We start from the raw sequence: 16,250 nt of genomic DNA, 5'->3' as shown, positions 1-16,250 counted from the left end.
GTGTGTCTGGCTCCCAACCACTTTGACTTGATCTACTGAAAAGTTGGGGACTGAGGGGGTGCCTTCATTGCCCTTTGGTCACGTCCTTCAGCCCAACTTGGGACTTAGGTGGTGGGACTGGAGACCCAAACCCTGGCTCCCCGCCTGTCCCCCCCCCCCTTTCCGCCCCAGCCTGTCTCAATGTAGCAGACCCTTCCTAGGGGAGCAGGGAGGGGAAGCTACAGTTTGTAAACCCAGGGGCTCCTTTTTCATTCTTTCTAAAGCCTCCTTTATATCCTCAACCCAAAAGGCAATGCCCCTCCCCTGCCACCTCCAAGCCTGGAATTGTGCATAACCCGGATCTTGTATCTTTGTATAACGGATGTTATTTGTACGAAGGGCAGTTCGTAAACAGCACTTGTTCTTTTAATAAAAGAATGTTTTACAAAAAAAAAAAAAAAAATCCAAAGAGACCCTGCTTTGTCTGGCTTTACTGAAGGGAAAGGGAGGGGGAGTGCCATCCGTGGGAGCCTTGGGAAGGGATCGGGGGTGGGGGGGATGGTCAATGAACATTTCTTTAAGCACTTGGAATAGTAGTTCACAGATCAAAATGCACAACATACCCGAAATACCCTGCATATTGAAAACGCAGATACCTGTGCCCCACCCATAAGAATGTAATGTGTAGGCCTGGGCCAGGCGCGAATCCGATAAAAAAAACAAGCTCCCTAGGCGACGAGATGTGTCCGCACCGCGCTTCTAGAAGCACTGCGCTAAGGCTCCGCAAGAGAAAACGGTTCCGGTCAGGGTCCCCGCTCGCAAGTGGGGGGCCCGGGAGGCGCAGGCAAGGAAATGAGCGGCGATGCTCCGCGCGGGTCATTCGCAGACACGCGGGAACCAAAGGGGGCGCCGGAGAGCCCTCCACACCCCGCGGCCCCCTAGGCGGCTGCGGGGTCGGCTCCTCGGCCCGACTTCCGGCGGCTGGGGCTGGTCGGCTTGCGCAGGCCCGCGGCCCGCACCGCGCGAACCCCGCAGCGTCTTCCGGGCCGAGGCGGGGCCGGGCCGGCGGGAGGCGGGGAAGCGGGAAGGTGACCGGGGCGCGAGGCGGAGCCGGCGCGGCGGCGGCAGCGGGGCCGGCATGGGCGGCGCGGGGGCGCTCCTGAGGCCGGCGGCCCTGGTGAGCAGCCGCGGCCCCGCCGGCCGGCCCCCCCACTCCCCTCCCGAGCCCGCCCCGCCCGCCCCTCGGCTGAGCGTCCCTCAAGCCCCTACGTCGCCTGGTCCTTTGCAGCCCTCCCTGAGCACCCGCTGGGTGCCAGCACCTCCCCCAGCAACTCCCGTTCCTCTCTTGGGACCCCTTATTCTTACCCTCGTATTTCTCCCACGCGCTTACTAAGCCCTGTCGTCTCTTCCCTCCCAGATGACTTCCCTCTGGAAGTCTTCCGCTTTCCATTGACTTTATTTTTCTGTTTCCAAACCACCGTCTTGCGATGCCTGCTTGCCTTGCAGAAGCTGAACCAGAGACGGGACATCACCTCCTGGCTGGTAAGTACTACCCCCCAATGCCCCGTTTCCACTTCTCTCTGCCCTAGTCCCCCAGGCCCAGAGACCCCAAAGGTAGAGACCAGAGGAGGGAACCAGAATGGGTCAGCCCTGCGTTGTAGGTTTCAGCCTGCGACTGCCTTGTCTATAGCTACCTTCCCGATGGCTCAGGGGAGATAGAGTGACCAGAGGGCACAGGGCAGGGAGCAGGCTTCTGCCCTGAGAACAGCGGCGCCTGATAAACCCAGCCCTAGGTGCAGTTAGTCCCGCCTAGGCTGGCAGGATCCTGGGCCTCCCCTCCCTTGCACCCAGGTGAGAGCCAGGGTTTGAAAGGAAGGCCTGGACCCCGAAACCTATGTGCTTGCATGGCCTTGAAATCTCTTCTCTATCTGGAGCTCAGGGGCCTTATGGTGTCCTGGGGGGGAATGTCCTTGCAGGGTGGCATCAGATCAGCCTCCTGCAGAGGAAGCCTATCACCAGCCAAGGCTCTTGGGAAATTGGACAAGGCCACAGGCAAGAAAGTGCTTCCAGGGTATGAGCTGACCCTCACTCCCTCATCTTCTCTGCCACAGGCCCGATGGTTCCCCCAAACCCCAGCCAAGTCCGTGGTGGCCCTAAAAACACCCATCAGGGTGGAGCTGGTGGCTGGGAAAACCTACAGGTGGTGTGTGTGTGGCCACAGCAAGAAGCAGGTGAGAGACCTGTGTCCCCCTTCCCGTTGATACATGACACCTGTGGTTGGGGACGCTACCTGTTGCCCAGGAACTCCCACCCGAGACGTTCCTCTTTTTCCCACACATACCTGAGGGACAACAAGGGAAACTGGGGGGGAGGGATACTCTCAGGCCAGCGCCACCCACAGCCCTGAGCTCACCGTCCTCTGCATCCCCCCTTCAAGATGCAGCCAGAGAGACAGAAACCCAGTCCCGGGGCCAGTCGGGTGGAGCCAGGGTTCTGTCCTCCTCTCCCGGTGCTCCCTCCTTCTCAGAGGCTCTGGGCTCTGCCCTGAGCAGCTTGCCTGCCTCTCTCTCCCCTCTCTCCTTCCTCCTTCTAGGAAGCATCTGGGTCAGAGGTTCCCAGGCCTCAGACCCCAACACTGGGAAGACTTTGCACAGCCTCTCTGGCCCCGTGTGCCCCTTCCTGGCATCTGCTCCTGAAAACCCTCCCTTTCTCAGTTTCTGTGACTTTCCTGGCTTCTTGCTGTCTTGTCAGCCTGGCTGCCTGCTCCCAACTCCTTCTCTCTTCTGACCTAGGAGCCTTTCATCCAGCAGGAACCTGCCCCATATTCTTAGCCTCCGGGGTCCCTTTCTTTCTTTTCTTTTTTTTTTTTTCCTTCTTTTTTCTTTTTCTTTTTTTTTTTCTTTTTTTTTTCTTTTTTTTTCCTTTCTTTCTTGAGCTGGCTCTGAACTGTGTTCCTCCGAGCGGCATGGTGTGGTGTCAGCAGCCCAGGGCCCCGAGTCCCGCTTTGCCACTGATTTGCTGTGGACTTTGAGCAGGTCCTCATGAGGGTGGCGCTGTGCAGCCCACTGCTGAGGCCTAGCACAGGAGGGCCCTCTCTGCCTCTCTGCCTCTTGCCCTCTGGGACAGGATGCTGATTTTTATCTGCACACGTCTCTCATCCATTCTCCTATCCCACCCTGACTCCAAGGCCAAGAGGCCTTGGGTCCAGCTCTGCCACTAACTAACTAGCTAACCACCTCTCTGGGCCTGTTTCCATTACCCAGGAACACCTTCCAGGATGGAAGGGCATAGATGCTCACACCAGGCAGCCAGTTTGCTGTGGGACGTCCCCTTCCCCCCTTCCCAGTTATTTCCTGGAGCCAAACAAAATTGATACCCCAGTCTTAAAGCCCACCCAGAGAAGTTTTTACCCCAAGAATATGGAGAAGGAAATGAATTTCATGAACCAATGGAGACTCAGAGCCATTAAAAAAAAAAAACAAACACCTATCAGCGTAAACATTGCTGATACCTAAGGGCCCGTTTCGCCTTGAAAATTCTGTTCTTGTGTCCTGGTCCTCTGGGGACTCCAGAAACTACTCCTGTAAAGACTCATACTTACTGAACACTTTCTACTGGCAAAGTGCATAACCATTATGTATTTTATTTTCTTGGGATGACGCTACTCTTTTTACTGTCACATTACAGATGAGAAAGGTGTGGTAGTGAACCCAGGCAGCATCACTTAGGAGTCTGGGCCCTGACCCCTGTGTGCTGCTCCTCCCAGCCCTGCCCCGCCTCAGCAGGTGGGGTTGGGTCTCTAACTTTCTTTCTTTCCCTCACCAGCCCTTCTGTGATGGCTCCCACTTCTTCAAACGCACTGGCCTATCCCCACTCAAGTTCAAGGCCAAGGAGACCCGTGTGGTGGCGCTCTGTACCTGCAAGGCCACCCAGAAGCCCCCATATTGCGATGGCACCCACAGGAGTGAGCGGGTGCAGAAGGCAGAAGTGGGCTCCCCACTCTGAGGGGGCGGCTGCTGACCGGCCCAAGAAGGGATCACCCCAGGGACCCCAGTACCCGTAGCTGGCTTGTGAAGGACTTGCTCCCGTAACCCGAGGTCTCCAATCTGGGGCAGCTGGAACTGGCCCCTGCCCCAATGCCTGCTGGCAAAGATGGCATTAAATAGGCGTGCCGGCCCAGAGCAGCGTTCTTGTGGTCACTGGTGTGAGGGACATGACCGGTCGGTCCCTCTTCAGGATCTTAACATGGGCTGGGGACACCTGACTGGCCACAGGGAGGGGGCAGTTCAGGTTCATTCCATATAGGCAGGCTGAGCCCAGAGACAAGAGGAGGAGGCCAGGGCACCCACCCACCCTTTCCCTGTCCCCTCTATCCCAAAGAACTACAGGCTCTGGAGAGTATGCAGCATTTATTACAAAGCCAGGAGATACAGATGTCCCAGGAGGAGGATACAGCCACAGCACCTCAGACACAGGACAAGGTGCGAACACAGACAAACCCACTGGGGGACACCTGACCCCAAACACATAGGTTGTGATAGTCTTGCCTCCTCCCCTCATCCCGATCTGACCTATGTACATTGGAGGAAAAACTGGTGGGCAGGGGTCTGTTGGGGTCTGCCCCTCAGGGGGGCAGACCACTTGACTTCTTGGGATGGAGCTGAGGTCAGATCTCACAGGTTCTGTCTTCTTGTGCTTTTAGATGCCTGTTGCTCTTTCCTGACTTGGCCTCAGCTACGGGTGGGGAGGGCACTGGAGGACTGTTTGCCTTTGGCAAAATCTGGGGTCTGTGCTTATCTGAGGTCAACCCCCCCTTCCACCTCTCCACTACAGGCCCCCAAGTGAGACTTCCCCATCCGCCTTGCTAGTGCGGGCTCCTGGGTGGGGGCCGTGGAAGAAGGAGGTGAAGCGGTTCACAATGCTGACACCACAGTGGAAGTTCAAGGGCTGAGGCCTTCTGTGGCCTCAATCTTCTTTTCCACGAGATAAATGATGCAAAGGCCACACACACAGGGGGGAAAAAAAGGCAGAACTATCTATTACACAAAGTCTCTACTGCAAGAGGAGGAAGTAAGGGAGATGCCCTCTCCACTGCCCACTTGCTCCTCAGAACCAGGGGATAGGCTGCATTTGTAAAAGGCACTGTCTTAGCAATTCTCTGGACATTCAACAATGGTGGGGGGGAGGGTACTGGTCAGGGTCAGGGCAGGACAGCAGCCAAGATGGGGAGAGAAACAGGGTGGACCTCATACACAGCCAGCTCGAGTCGTGCCTAAAGCTTTGGGGGTTGGTGGGGGCCCCTCCAGCACCGCATATGCCTTGGGAAACAGAAGGAGGATGGGGCAGGGCTTCACCGAGCCTCAAGTGGCCCCACCAATCCACCTCTAGGCACCCCCAAAAAGAGCAGAGCAAATTACACAAGACCGCCTAAAAATGAGCACCCCATCCCCCACACATACACACACACATCAAGTTTGTTTCCTGTGGCATTTAAATTAATCTGGTTGGTCCATAGAAAATAAGTATGTATATTTGGTTTCTCCTATGTACATATATATATAGATTTATTTATAAAACCCATCCCCGACCCCTAAGGTGGGGGGAGCTGGGGAAAGTAGAAGAGGTGGAAAAGGGGGCCCAGAAAAAGTGGAGGGGTGGAGAGGCATTGCTGGAAGAGGAGGGAGAGGGTCCCTTTCCTCAAGTTAAGGGGGGCACGGGAGCTCCGTTGACAGTCATCTTGCGCCCCCTGCTGGTGGAAGGTGGTGTCTGCAGGCAGTTCGAGGTGCCCCCGTTGGCAGCTGTGGTGGCCCCACCGGCTGTCGCGGGGGGAGTGGGGGAGGTCGGGTGGGGGGCCGAGGGGCCATGGGAGCTGGGAGAGCCATGGGAGGGGGTGGCTGGGCTGGGCAGGGAGGAGGAGGTGGCCGGCAGGGTGGCAGGGCTGGGAGCCTTGTCGCTGACTGACTCACACTCAGACGCCCCGCTGGTATTGGTGCCCTCGGAGGGGGTGGGCGCTGTGGGCAAGGTGAGCCGCTTGCAGGCTGGCTGGACGCGATACTTGAGGGGGAGAGGGCCATTCTGCAGGGAGAGGGGAGGGGAGGGCGTCAGGAGAAAGAGGCTCACGGGGCAGCCACCCACCTTCACCCCACGGCACCCAAACAGGGAGAAGGGAAGGTCCAGGCCTTGGAGAGGAGAAAGACTGGGTAGAGAGGAGGAGACACGCAACGTGGGACTGACCAAGCAAGGCCGGAGAGACAGGGGCACACAGAGACCCAGAGAGGAAGGGAGCACACGTAAGACCCGAGACAGAAAAAGGAGAGAGGGAGGCCGAAGAGCAGAAGGCAAAGTTTACTCCTCCACGCCCGAACTGGGCACGTGATCTGCCCAAGGATGCTTTTCTCCTTCTGAGTGTGGAAAGTCAACAGTGAGAGAGCGTCCGGAGGCGGACCTGGTGTGGGGCAGGCCACCCTGGACACGTCCGGCTCATGAGACGAGGGATAAGCTGTCAGTGATTACAGCAGGGTGGCCCACGTGATGGCCCAGTGTCCCCTTTCGGCCCTGTCCCCTTACTGGCACCACCCCACCCACTCACCCGCCGCCAGGGGTAGATGTAGGCAATGTCCATGAGGGTATAGTATTCCTTCAGCGGCTCGTCCTCATAGAGAACCTCAACCTGGAGGAGGAAAGGGAGGACAGCTCAAGCCTCCAGCTGTTCGGCAAAGAGGCTCCAAGCAGGTGGTCCGTCATTACTCTGGCATTTCATGATGGATTCGACTTCCCTATCAGAGTTGTTCCAACATAACTCCTGACCAGCAGGTGGGAAGGGATCCAAAGAAGATACCCACATCATCAACAGCCCCAGCCCCAGCAATCCACACAGCGGTCTGGGTCCCCTTCTATCTCTGGCATGTTCTCCAGAGGAGCTAACAGGCAAAGAAAAGGCCCAGGTGAGAAGGAACTTGTGGAGCAATGACTCTCACCCAGGCTGCACAGTGGAATCACACCAATGCTTGGATCTCACTCCCAGAGATTGTTTTAACTGGTATGACATGAATTGAGTTTTAATCTCAATAGGCAACCCCTCACGTAATTCTGACATGTGGCAAAGCTTGGGATCCACTGTCCTAGAGCCTCAATAGTCCACAGACCAGCAGCACCGGAAGCACCTGGGAGCCTGCCAGAAATGCAAAATCTACTCAATCAGAATCTGCATTTTGGGACTTCCCTGGCGGTCCAGTGGTCAGGACTCCGCGCTTCCACTGCAGGGGGTGCCAGGGGGCCCTGGTCAGGGAACTAAGATTCCTGCATGCCTCTAGGCACGGCCCCCCCCCCAAAAAAAAGGAACCTGCATCTGCATTTTAACAAGATCTCTAGGGGATCATATACATATTCAAATTTGAGAAGCAATGTCCTAAAGCTCCTTAGCAATTTCAGACTAGGATTCCCACAGCCAGCTGGCACCAGATAAGGCCCTGCATTTTTACACACACACCTCTGCCATAGTTCTAAACGTGCAAACATGTACACACACACACACACACACACACACACCATCTTGGTCTCATGCACCTCTGCACACTGGCTTCAGCAGACGCAGACTGCCCCACCCCAATCTAGTTTTCAATTACCCTTCTACACGGGCTCAATTACACAACCGTGCAGGCCCTTGGTGACGCCCAGCCAGCCCTGAACAATGGCTGAGATGCACAGATTGTCAGATGCATCCACACACGGACACGTTTTTCAAAAGGGCCCAGGGACTCACCTTGTACTTGCTGGGCACATCCATCTTGTTGCGGAGAAACTTGGCGAGATGCATGACAGTCATGGCTGCTGGGCATCGCAGGAAGCGCACCCCTGTCTGCTGCGGGAGAGGCACCCAAGGGCTGGGGTCCACCCTGGCACTCTCTCCCAGCCCACACACCGCTCCTGGGCAGGCCCCAGCACTCACTTTCTCCTTGTCACCATCCCCATTTTCCAGGGGGCCCTTCTTCTCTTCCCGGTCCCTGCAGAAGGAGAAGGAATGAAGCAAGGGAGAGCCTGGAGCAGGCAGGATCTAACTGCACACATCTGGAAGGCCCTCCCGGAAGCACCCTTTCCTCCCAGGGGAATGGGGACGGCATGGGAGAAGGGACCCGGCCTAGGACCCCAAAAGGACCAGGCATGGGCCAGACTTGCCTGACGCCTTCGTAGAACTCGATGGAGAGGCTGACAATCTCGTCGTCGCTCAGAGCCCCCTTCTCCTGCTCCAGGACCTCACCACGGTCCTCGTTGGAGCCGTTGGGAACTGCAGAAGGAGAGAGCTCTGAGGCGTTGGCCTGGGGGGGAACAGGAGCCCCACCAAGGACCCAGGGATCTCAGAGCTCAGTGCGGTGAGCCCAGCCACGCCTGGGCTGGGGAGGCCGTGTGTGGTGCCCACCGGCCCTCCATGCCTCTGGCCCTTACACCTGGGGCAGCGCCACGCGCACACACACGTGGACACACTCACCTTCTGTCAGGGGGTAGGCTGCATAGAAATCCCGCCTCCGTTTCATCTCATCTAGAAGAGAGGGAGCAGGCTGAGGCGGGGAGCAACAGCCTGGGCAGTGGGGGAGGGGGGGAGGGGGCGGGAGGACAAAGGGTGTAGGTACCTTTAAAAAGCCCAGGGACCAATTTGTAGACGATGTCTTGAAGGGTTTTGTCAGATCTGGAAAAAAGCACACAGGGACCTGTCGGCAAGCACCTCACCCTGACTCTCCAGCCTGGGGCCCCCTCTTCCCACCTCCCTTCCCGAGATCCAGGGCCCAGGCATGGGGGTCCCTAGAGGCCTTGTCTCTACCTCTCTAGAATTTCTCAGCTGGATACATCCCTGAGGGAAGGAAGGGGATTCGGTCCATGCCTGGTGCTTCTCCTCCACCTGCCACCCTGGCTTCAGGAAGCAAGGAGGGCTGGGGGACAGAGGGCAGCTGCCCCAGAGGATGGGCGGGGACAGGAGGAGGTGCTGGGCCCACCTGATGCTCAGCAGCGGCCGGGTTTTGTGCACCTGTACGTCGCACATGGGGCAGTACTTGTTGGTCTCCAGGTAGCGCACAATGCAGGTTTTGCAGACTTGGGGGGGTGGGGGTGGTGTGGAGGGAAGAGGAAGAGTCAGAGTCCCCTTCATCACCCAGGACCAACCCCCATGCCCCCTGCTCGGGTTCAGGTATCCCCTCTTCTCCACCTTGTTCCCGCAGCTCAGGCCAGTTCAAAGACCCAACACAGTCCTGTCTTGCACAGATGGCAACTGCCCCTTATCATCCATCCTTGGGGGAGGATAGATTGTGTGTGTGTGTGTGTGTTTGTGTGGAGCCAGTGTCATGTACCATGCAGAAGGTGAGCCCCAAGTCCCAAGCCCCCCGGACGGAGTACAAAACAATAGCCAACCTATTAAGACACCTCCCAGGGTCCTTGACCCCCAGCCACAAGCCCGTGGTGCACACCGGGGCACCTGCATCTTCAGGGAGTGCAATTTCAGCCACAGAGATTCAAGGAGAGAACTGAGATTTCAGGTAAAAGTTCCCCAAATGAACTTCTGAGCTGAACCCTCCAGTATCCCCTCCCAGGCAGCCTCTCAGGGACCTGGGACCCTCACCAGACACATGGACATGTTTGCTCTTCAGGGCAGAGGCCACCCACCCGAGGAGCAGCCCCTCGACCCAACTCACAGGAATGCAAGCACTCCACGATGGTAGTGGCGTCGATGAAGTACCCCCCGCAGAGGGCACACATGAGGTGAGGGTTCAGCTCGGTGATTTTAATCCGTGTGGTCCGATGCATGATGCCGGGGTGGGGGGCAGGGGACTGGGGAGCGTCACCCTGGGAAATAAACATGGAATCAGGAACCCACAGAGCCAAGAGCCCCTCCCACACTCTACTCCACCTGCCCCACAAGCGACATCGCTCCTGGGCCCAAGGCCCTTCCTTTCCCTTTAAGGCCGGACAGGGTGCACGTGTGGGGATGGTTCTTTCTGACTCCCTGTGAGTGTTCCCTGGGTGTCAGGGGTTCTGGAGATTTCATGACCTTGAGCAACAAGGTCAGGTTCTATCTCAGGACAGCAGAAAGACTGAGGTTAGACCACAGGAAGTACTACTCAACTCTCCAGAGGATGTGGGGAGGCAGGAAAATGGAAGAGAACAGAGATTTAAAAATTCTCCCTGGGCTTCCCTGATGGTGCAGTGGTTAAGAATCCGCCTGCCTAATGCAGGAGACACGGGTTCGAGCCCTGGTCCTGGAAGATCCCACATGCCGCGGAGCAACTAAGCCCGTGTGCCACAACTACTGAGCCCGCACGCCTAGAGCCCGTGCTCCACAACAAGAGAAGCCACCGCAATGAGAAGCCCGCACACCACAACGAAGAGTAGCCCTAGCTCACCACAACTAGAGAAAGCCCACGTGCAGCAACGAAGACCCAACACAGCCAAAAATAAATACATAAATAAATAAATAAATAAATCACACACACACACACACACACACACACACACACACACACACACACACACAAAATTCTCCCTGATCCCAATCCATATTCACTCAAGTGAACTCACTAGGAACTATGAGGAAACTTAGACTCCTGACTGGGTCTTTCTACTCCATCCTACCCTCCTTCCATCCCATCACTCCTTACTCCTTCTCCAGGAAGCGTTCCCTGGAAACACTGGAGGCACGACCGCCCTAAGGCTGAAGGGGGCACCCCATAACTTGTCCTTGCACTGCTGCGTCCAGCCCCAGCCCCGGAGCAGCTCCCTGGAAATGCACCATATGCTGACCATGCAGGTTGTAGGCCTGGTGCTCAAGCAGGAAATACTGAGGATGGTCCTTATGTGCCCAAAGTTGGGAACACACAGCTCCAGCCCGCCCCCTGGCCCAGCCCTGGACTCTGCAGGTTAACTGCAAAGTCTGGGCAAAAAGACTGCTACTGCCCCTTCCACAGGAAGGCCGCCATGTGCCCCGACAAAGAGCCTGCTGCACGTTGCCCCTCCCAGGCACGCGCAGGAATCTCCCCACGTGGGCACTGCTACCCACCCACCGTAGCCTGTCTGCAACCTGGCCACAAGCTGCCCAGTGACAGACCACAGGCTCTCAGAGATGCCTGCCAAAGCTATGCAGAAAGTTCTCCCCACAGCCCACCGAGTGCCCAGCCAGGCCCTGGCAGGGTCCAGGGAGGAAAGGCAAAGCCCAGGTCTGGACTGGCTGACGTGCTTACTTCTTGGCATAGAAATCCAACCTGCACCCAGAAGCGATGGCACCTCCCTCCTCTTTCCCAGAGTAGAAGCCCAAGGGGCAGGGCTTGGGAGGGCGGCCAAGTCCCGACAGCTCTTTTACAACATACGTCCTTCTCTCCTTTCCAGAAAGATTTCTAAAGCCAACACATTGGGTTTTCTAGGACCCAAAATTCACAGCTGGGAAACAGCAGTTTCTATAGAGACCCCAGAATGAGTTTGGCCAGGACCCAAACAGCCAACAGAGGCTGGCCAGAGACCGAAAGAGATGGAGAGACACAAAGGCCACATGTGAGAGAGACACCAAGTTGCAGGGCAGACAGAGAGGAAGAAGCAAGCCCAGAGCCAGTGGAGACGCAGCGGCCAAGACCTGCAGACATGGCCCGAGGAAGGAAAGGGGTTCCCGCCTCCCCTCAGCCAGCTCTCCCTGCATGGGTCCCCTCTTCATAATTATGTAGAAGCCTTGCTGGCTACTACACTGTTTGGTCGTTCCCATAGTAACCCCTGGCAAGATGCCCAAATATTATTACAACCATCCAGAGGAGGGAACAAACTCCAAGTGGCTGACTCGCTGAGCGTGTGTAGTATCCATCGGATGTGTACAGGCTGCTGGACCTCCAAAGGTACTTCATGTGACTACTTGCCCCATGTGTGTGTCTTGTCCAAACGAATCTAAGTGTGTGTGCGCACAGCCAGAAACAAAACATTTTGGGGTCTGATAATATATGAGGGTCCTGGTTGCTATTGGCAAATCTCATGTCTTCTTTTCTCTGTCTCTCACACACACTTACACACACACACACACAAACACATGGGCGCTTCACACTGCCTTAGCCACCTCATTCACATACTCACTGTGTTTTCAAAACAGACACTTGCTTTTAAGAACTCCCATGCAGTTCCCTCCAGGCCAACTGTGGCCTCAACATGCAAGAGCTCCTAAGCAAATGGCTTTGACCCTCACCCTCTCACTTCTGCAAGCACTCAGACCAAGACTACCCCTCAAGCTCTGTTCTGGATGCACGGGTGAAGGCAAGAGCTGTGGTGCTTACTGGATGAAATGTTCCTCCTTCTCCCTTTAAGAAATGAGCCCCCTTGCCACACTCCCTGCTCCCCCCCACCCCATCCCCAGGGGCCTCAGACCTCTGGGGCTGGGGGTGGGGAGAAGCACTGATTGGTTCCTCACCTGATTGCCATGGTTACCTGCAGGGCCCTGCCAGCAGGTGCCAAGAACAACTGTAAACAGGAGCTCTGTTCCCTCACCCACTCACCATCTCTCTCCCCCCATGAGCTCCCAGGCCCCACACCTCATACCCAGCTCCTCCCCAGCTGCAACTGGCTGGACCTCCAGCTCCCATCACCTTAGGGAAGAGCCTGAGGGTGAAGGAGAGGGAGAGGCAAGTCCCAAGAAGCAGAAAAAGGGAGACCAAGGGCCATTTGGAAGTGGCCCTGTGGAGCTCTGGGGGCTTTCACAGGTCAGTACTGACCACATCCCCACAGTGGACCTGAGCACCATCTCCCACCCACAATACCTCCCCCAACCGGGGGCCAAGTCCTTCAATATCTTCTGTCCCCAAACCACTGTCTTTGCAAGGGCATCATGGTGGAACAGCCCTTGCTCCTGGCCCCTGGTGCCCCGGGTTTCAGCTATAGTGGCAGGAAAGGAGCTTGATAAGCACCCAGCAACCAACCCCAACTCCTTCTTGCCATCCAAGCCTGGCATGTGTCTTTCCCCATCCTCAAAGCCCCCTACTTATAGAGATCACCCCCGATCTCTCCATTCTTACCAGTCTTTTTCTGGAAGCTCCCCCGTAATTTAGACTTCTCTCAGCGTCAGTTTTTTTTTCTTTTTCCCCTGCAGAAATAGCCAATCTCTGATAACCCAGAGGTTCCCTTCTGCTCCTTCAGATGCCCAGCTACAGAATTCTTTGCTCTGCTTTCCCTCCACATGAAATTCACCCAACTCCCTTACTAGAAAATCTCCAAGTCTTGGGAAGAGGCACTGAAGGTCACATCCAGATATCTAGAATTGCAGAGGTGGAAGGGATCTTATTAGAAAGCATCTTGTCCAGTCCTTTCATTTTACAGATGAAGAAACTCAGAAAGAAGTGACTTGTCTCAGGTCATGCAGTCACTCAGTGGCAGTTCTAGGACTAGACGCAGCCTGACTCCCGTTCCAGTGCTCTTTCCACACTGGCACCCAGGCCGGGCTTCCTACTCATCTAAGGAACCAATAAGCCTGGCCTGACTCCATCCAGGCAGGCGGAAGGTAGAAGGACTCCAGGTTCCACAGAAGACCATTCAGTGAGCCATTTGGGCCAAAACATAACCAACAGTACACATTCTCGCTTTGAAGTAGAAAGAGGAGAGGGGGCAGAGGCTAATGGCCTCACCCAACTTTCCTGATACAGATATGGAAGCAGGCTCTGTGGAAGCTCAGTGAGCCAGACTGTACTGGGTCCCAGGAGTTCGGGTTCAGCTGTGCAAGCCTGTGTATTTGTGTGTGTGTAGGGAGAGTAGGGGGTGGAGGTCTGTCTGGGACACTGTCAAACTCTCAATGTTCCCTGATCCTTGACCTTGGGTGGAGGATCTGCACCTCCCACCAGCAGCATCAAAAAAGTCCTCTAGTCTCCTGAAGACAGGCTCACTCTACCCTCCCTCCCTTTCCCACCTCTCAGCTTCCTAAGATCAAACAAAGACAAAAATCCAAAATATACACAGATACACACTGCCAGATACACACACACATATGCACACACAGCCAGACACACCCCCTCCATTTCTCTCTCACATTCACAACACACAAGGCCAGACACTTGGCCAGACACACACACAGACACACCCCAACACACACAGAGCCAGACCAGAGCCAGGCCCACGCTTGCCAGATGTACAAGCCGCCCCCACCCACCCCAGGAGCACACAGTCTGACATCCCTGCCTGAAACCAGAGCTGCAAACACACACCACCCTTCTGTGCATCCCCAGTCTACCGAGGGTAAATTATAACATAAGTCTTCCAGCAACAAAGGCAGTGCAGCTCCCAGCCTCGCTCTGGGGGCCAGAGGCTGGAGGAGTGGGGTGGGCATCCAACCTGCATGAAGATGTCACCTCTTCCTGTTCAGGCTCTCTCCATTCCCATGGCAACAGCTCCATCAACCAAGATCTCCCAGGGAAGACCAGAAGCAGGAGAGAGCACCCCCCACAAAGACTTCAACTTGAACCCCACCCAGCTACACTCTGGATCCCAAGTCCCAAGTCTCACCTCAGGCCTGTTTCCTGCCTCATTCCAAAGACAGCTCTAAGACCTCAACCCCCAACTCCAAACCAGGAAACCCCGGGGAAAACCTCCCCACCAAAAAGCTATAACAGAGCTGCCTTTATGCTCCTTCTCCAAGTACTGGCACCTTGGAACAGAGTGGAGAGGGGGAGGAAGAGAAATTATAGAGTTTCAGGAACAGATGCAAACTGCAAGAGGCCCAGAGAAGGAGGCTTAAGAACGGAGTGGGAGACAACCAGGAGACCACCTCCCCCGCCCCCAGCGACAGGGAGCCCTGGAGACTGAGGCAGAGCAGCGTGGTGGTGGGGGGGGCTCTCTGAGAGACAAAGACCAGGGGGAAGCGCGGGGCAACGCTTCCACAATATTTACAGGCAAATTCACCATCCCCAGGCCTCCTCCTTCCCCACCTCAAGCCATCCGGAGCAATTCTGGGCAGACGGGGGCAGTGGGGGAGGGAGAGAGGCATGCCTGGGCCCCCCGTGGAGGCAGGAGGGGCAGGGGTGTCTGTCTGCTCGCCGAGGGGTCCCATCCCCTCAGAAATAGAAGCAGGAGGACCTAGGAAAGGAGGGGGCAGCCGGGCTCCCCAGTGGAAGAGCGGCCAGTCCGCCAGCCCCCTCCTGCATCTGCGGGCGATAGGAAATATCGCGATAAATTTTCCCCATCTCCATTCTACCCCCTCCACCCCGGCATCCCCAGGAACCTGGGTCAGAAGATCAGAGACCCCAGTTACCGGGTGGCCGCTCCTACCTTCCCTAGAGCCAAACTTTCGGCGGGGCCCAAGGAGGGGTGTTCCGGAGAAAGAGGCTCCGCCGAGGTGGTTCGGGGAGGGGGCGGGGCGCCCAGTCCCGGGATGGCGGGGGGAAAGGGACCGACTGGGGGAGGTGCCCGAGAGGACCGGTCCCGGCAGGGAAGAGCGCCCTCCCCCGGCCCCGCAGCAATCGAAAAGCTCGTCCCCTTCCTCCCAGCCTCAAGTCCTCGCGCGTCCACGACGCCCCAGTGCCCAACGAAGAAACCGAGAGCGACCCCTCCCCAAACCGAAAGGAGTAGTGGGAGAGGTCCAGGAGCTACTCTGGCTCGTGGGGAGGGCTAGGGGGTCAGAGATCCGCCCCAGCGCGGAGCCCCAAAGCCCTTGTGGCTGCCTCGGACCCTCCCCCTCGCTACCTCGGGAGCAGGGTCTAGGGGGGCTGCGGCACAAAGAGGTGGTGGTCGAGGGAGACGCCAAATCGTTAAAAGGGGAATGCACTTCGGCCATCTTGGAAGGGAGGAAAAGGAAAAGGAGAGAGAAAAAAGGGAGAAAGAAAGACGGACGGGGCGAGCTAGGACAGGGGCCGGCGGGGGTGGGGCGGAGACGCGAGAAGGCCCGGCTCGGAGCCTACCCCCACAGGGGTTTGTAAAGAAGGATGTACCGGCTCCCAGTCCCAGTCCCCAGATGGTTACGGGGTAGGAGGAGGAGGGAGAGGGGAGTCCGCGTCCGCTTACCTGGGTTCGGGGTCCGGTGGGTCTCGGGGAGGGGGGGATGGGAGGGAGGGAGGGAAGGGAGGGGAGGGGGGCCGCAGCCGTGTCGCTCGCTCGGGCGGCGAGAGGGGAGAAACCTACGGTAAGAAAGGAGTTTGTGAAAGCGGTTTGGGGTGGGAGGGAGAGAGGGGAGGGGAGGGGACGGAGGGGGGAGGGGAGGGACCGGAGCTCAGAGGCGGGGGGAGACAAAATGGCTTTTTTCCTCCAGACAAGAGTAGGTCCCGCCCACCACTCACCCA

The 16,250-nt window shown here is 57.0% G+C and overlaps 2 protein-coding genes across 4 annotated transcripts; one reads left to right on the top strand and one right to left on the bottom strand.

Annotated features, from left to right (window-relative positions):
- The first annotated feature begins 922 nt into the window (after window positions 1–922).
- Window positions 923–4,153, top strand: CISD3 (CDGSH iron sulfur domain 3). Its single transcript, XM_057535332.1, has 4 exons — window positions 923–1,156; window positions 1,486–1,521; window positions 2,091–2,210; window positions 3,805–4,153. Exons 1-4 carry the CDS (start codon window positions 1,118–1,120, stop codon window positions 3,982–3,984), a joined length of 375 nt encoding a protein of 124 aa, XP_057391315.1. The 5' UTR covers window positions 923–1,117; the 3' UTR covers window positions 3,985–4,153.
- A 223-nt stretch (window positions 4,154–4,376) lies between these two features.
- On the bottom strand, window positions 4,377–16,130 carry PCGF2 (polycomb group ring finger 2). 3 transcript variants are annotated; one of them, XM_007177516.2, is made up of 10 exons: window positions 15,976–16,130; window positions 9,660–9,810; window positions 8,967–9,063; window positions 8,607–8,662; window positions 8,465–8,515; window positions 8,155–8,263; window positions 7,928–7,982; window positions 7,742–7,840; window positions 6,569–6,649; window positions 4,377–6,054 (listed from the first exon to the last, which is right to left on the bottom strand). In XM_007177516.2, exons 2-10 carry the CDS (start codon window positions 9,769–9,771, stop codon window positions 5,677–5,679), a joined length of 1,038 nt encoding a protein of 345 aa, XP_007177578.2. In that variant the 5' UTR covers window positions 9,772–9,810; window positions 15,976–16,130; the 3' UTR covers window positions 4,377–5,676. The 3 variants fall into 3 exon arrangements, with proteins under 3 accessions (XP_007177578.2, XP_007177580.2, XP_057391313.1); XM_007177518.2 differs by having other exon boundaries at window positions 7,742–7,837; XM_057535330.1 differs by lacking the exon at window positions 15,976–16,130 and adding an exon at window positions 15,244–15,267.
- Between the last annotated feature and the right edge of the window lie 120 nt (window positions 16,131–16,250).

The sequence above is a fragment of the Balaenoptera acutorostrata genome, chromosome 20 (genome assembly GCF_949987535.1).
Source record: "Balaenoptera acutorostrata chromosome 20, mBalAcu1.1, whole genome shotgun sequence".
In the NCBI taxonomy this organism is placed as follows: Eukaryota; Metazoa; Chordata; class Mammalia; order Artiodactyla; family Balaenopteridae; genus Balaenoptera; species Balaenoptera acutorostrata.
Note: the sequence above shows the minus strand (reverse complement) of the source record. Positions and strands in the feature narration are given on the sequence as shown.

Bases quoted from the DNA above. Each gene is read 5' to 3' on its own strand.
- PCGF2 (XM_007177516.2), bottom strand. From the start codon at position 9,771: ATGCATCGGACCACACGGATTAAAATCACCGAGCTGAACCCTCACCTC. The intron at 8,264-8,464 runs GTGAGTGTGTCC...CTCCTTCTGCAG, and splicing joins AGCCTACCCCCTGACAGAAG to TTCCCAACGGCTCCAACGAG. The intron at 6,650-7,741 runs GTGAGTCCCTGG...TTCCTCCTCCAG, and splicing joins ATGTGCCCAGCAAGTACAAG to GTTGAGGTTCTCTATGAGGA.
- CISD3 (XM_057535332.1), top strand. From the start codon at position 1,118: ATGGGCGGCGCGGGGGCGCTCCTGAGGCCGGCGGCCCTG. The intron at 1,157-1,485 runs GTGAGCAGCCGC...CTTGCCTTGCAG, and splicing joins TCCTGAGGCCGGCGGCCCTG to AAGCTGAACCAGAGACGGGA. The intron at 2,211-3,804 runs GTGAGAGACCTG...TTCCCTCACCAG, and splicing joins GTGGCCACAGCAAGAAGCAG to CCCTTCTGTGATGGCTCCCA.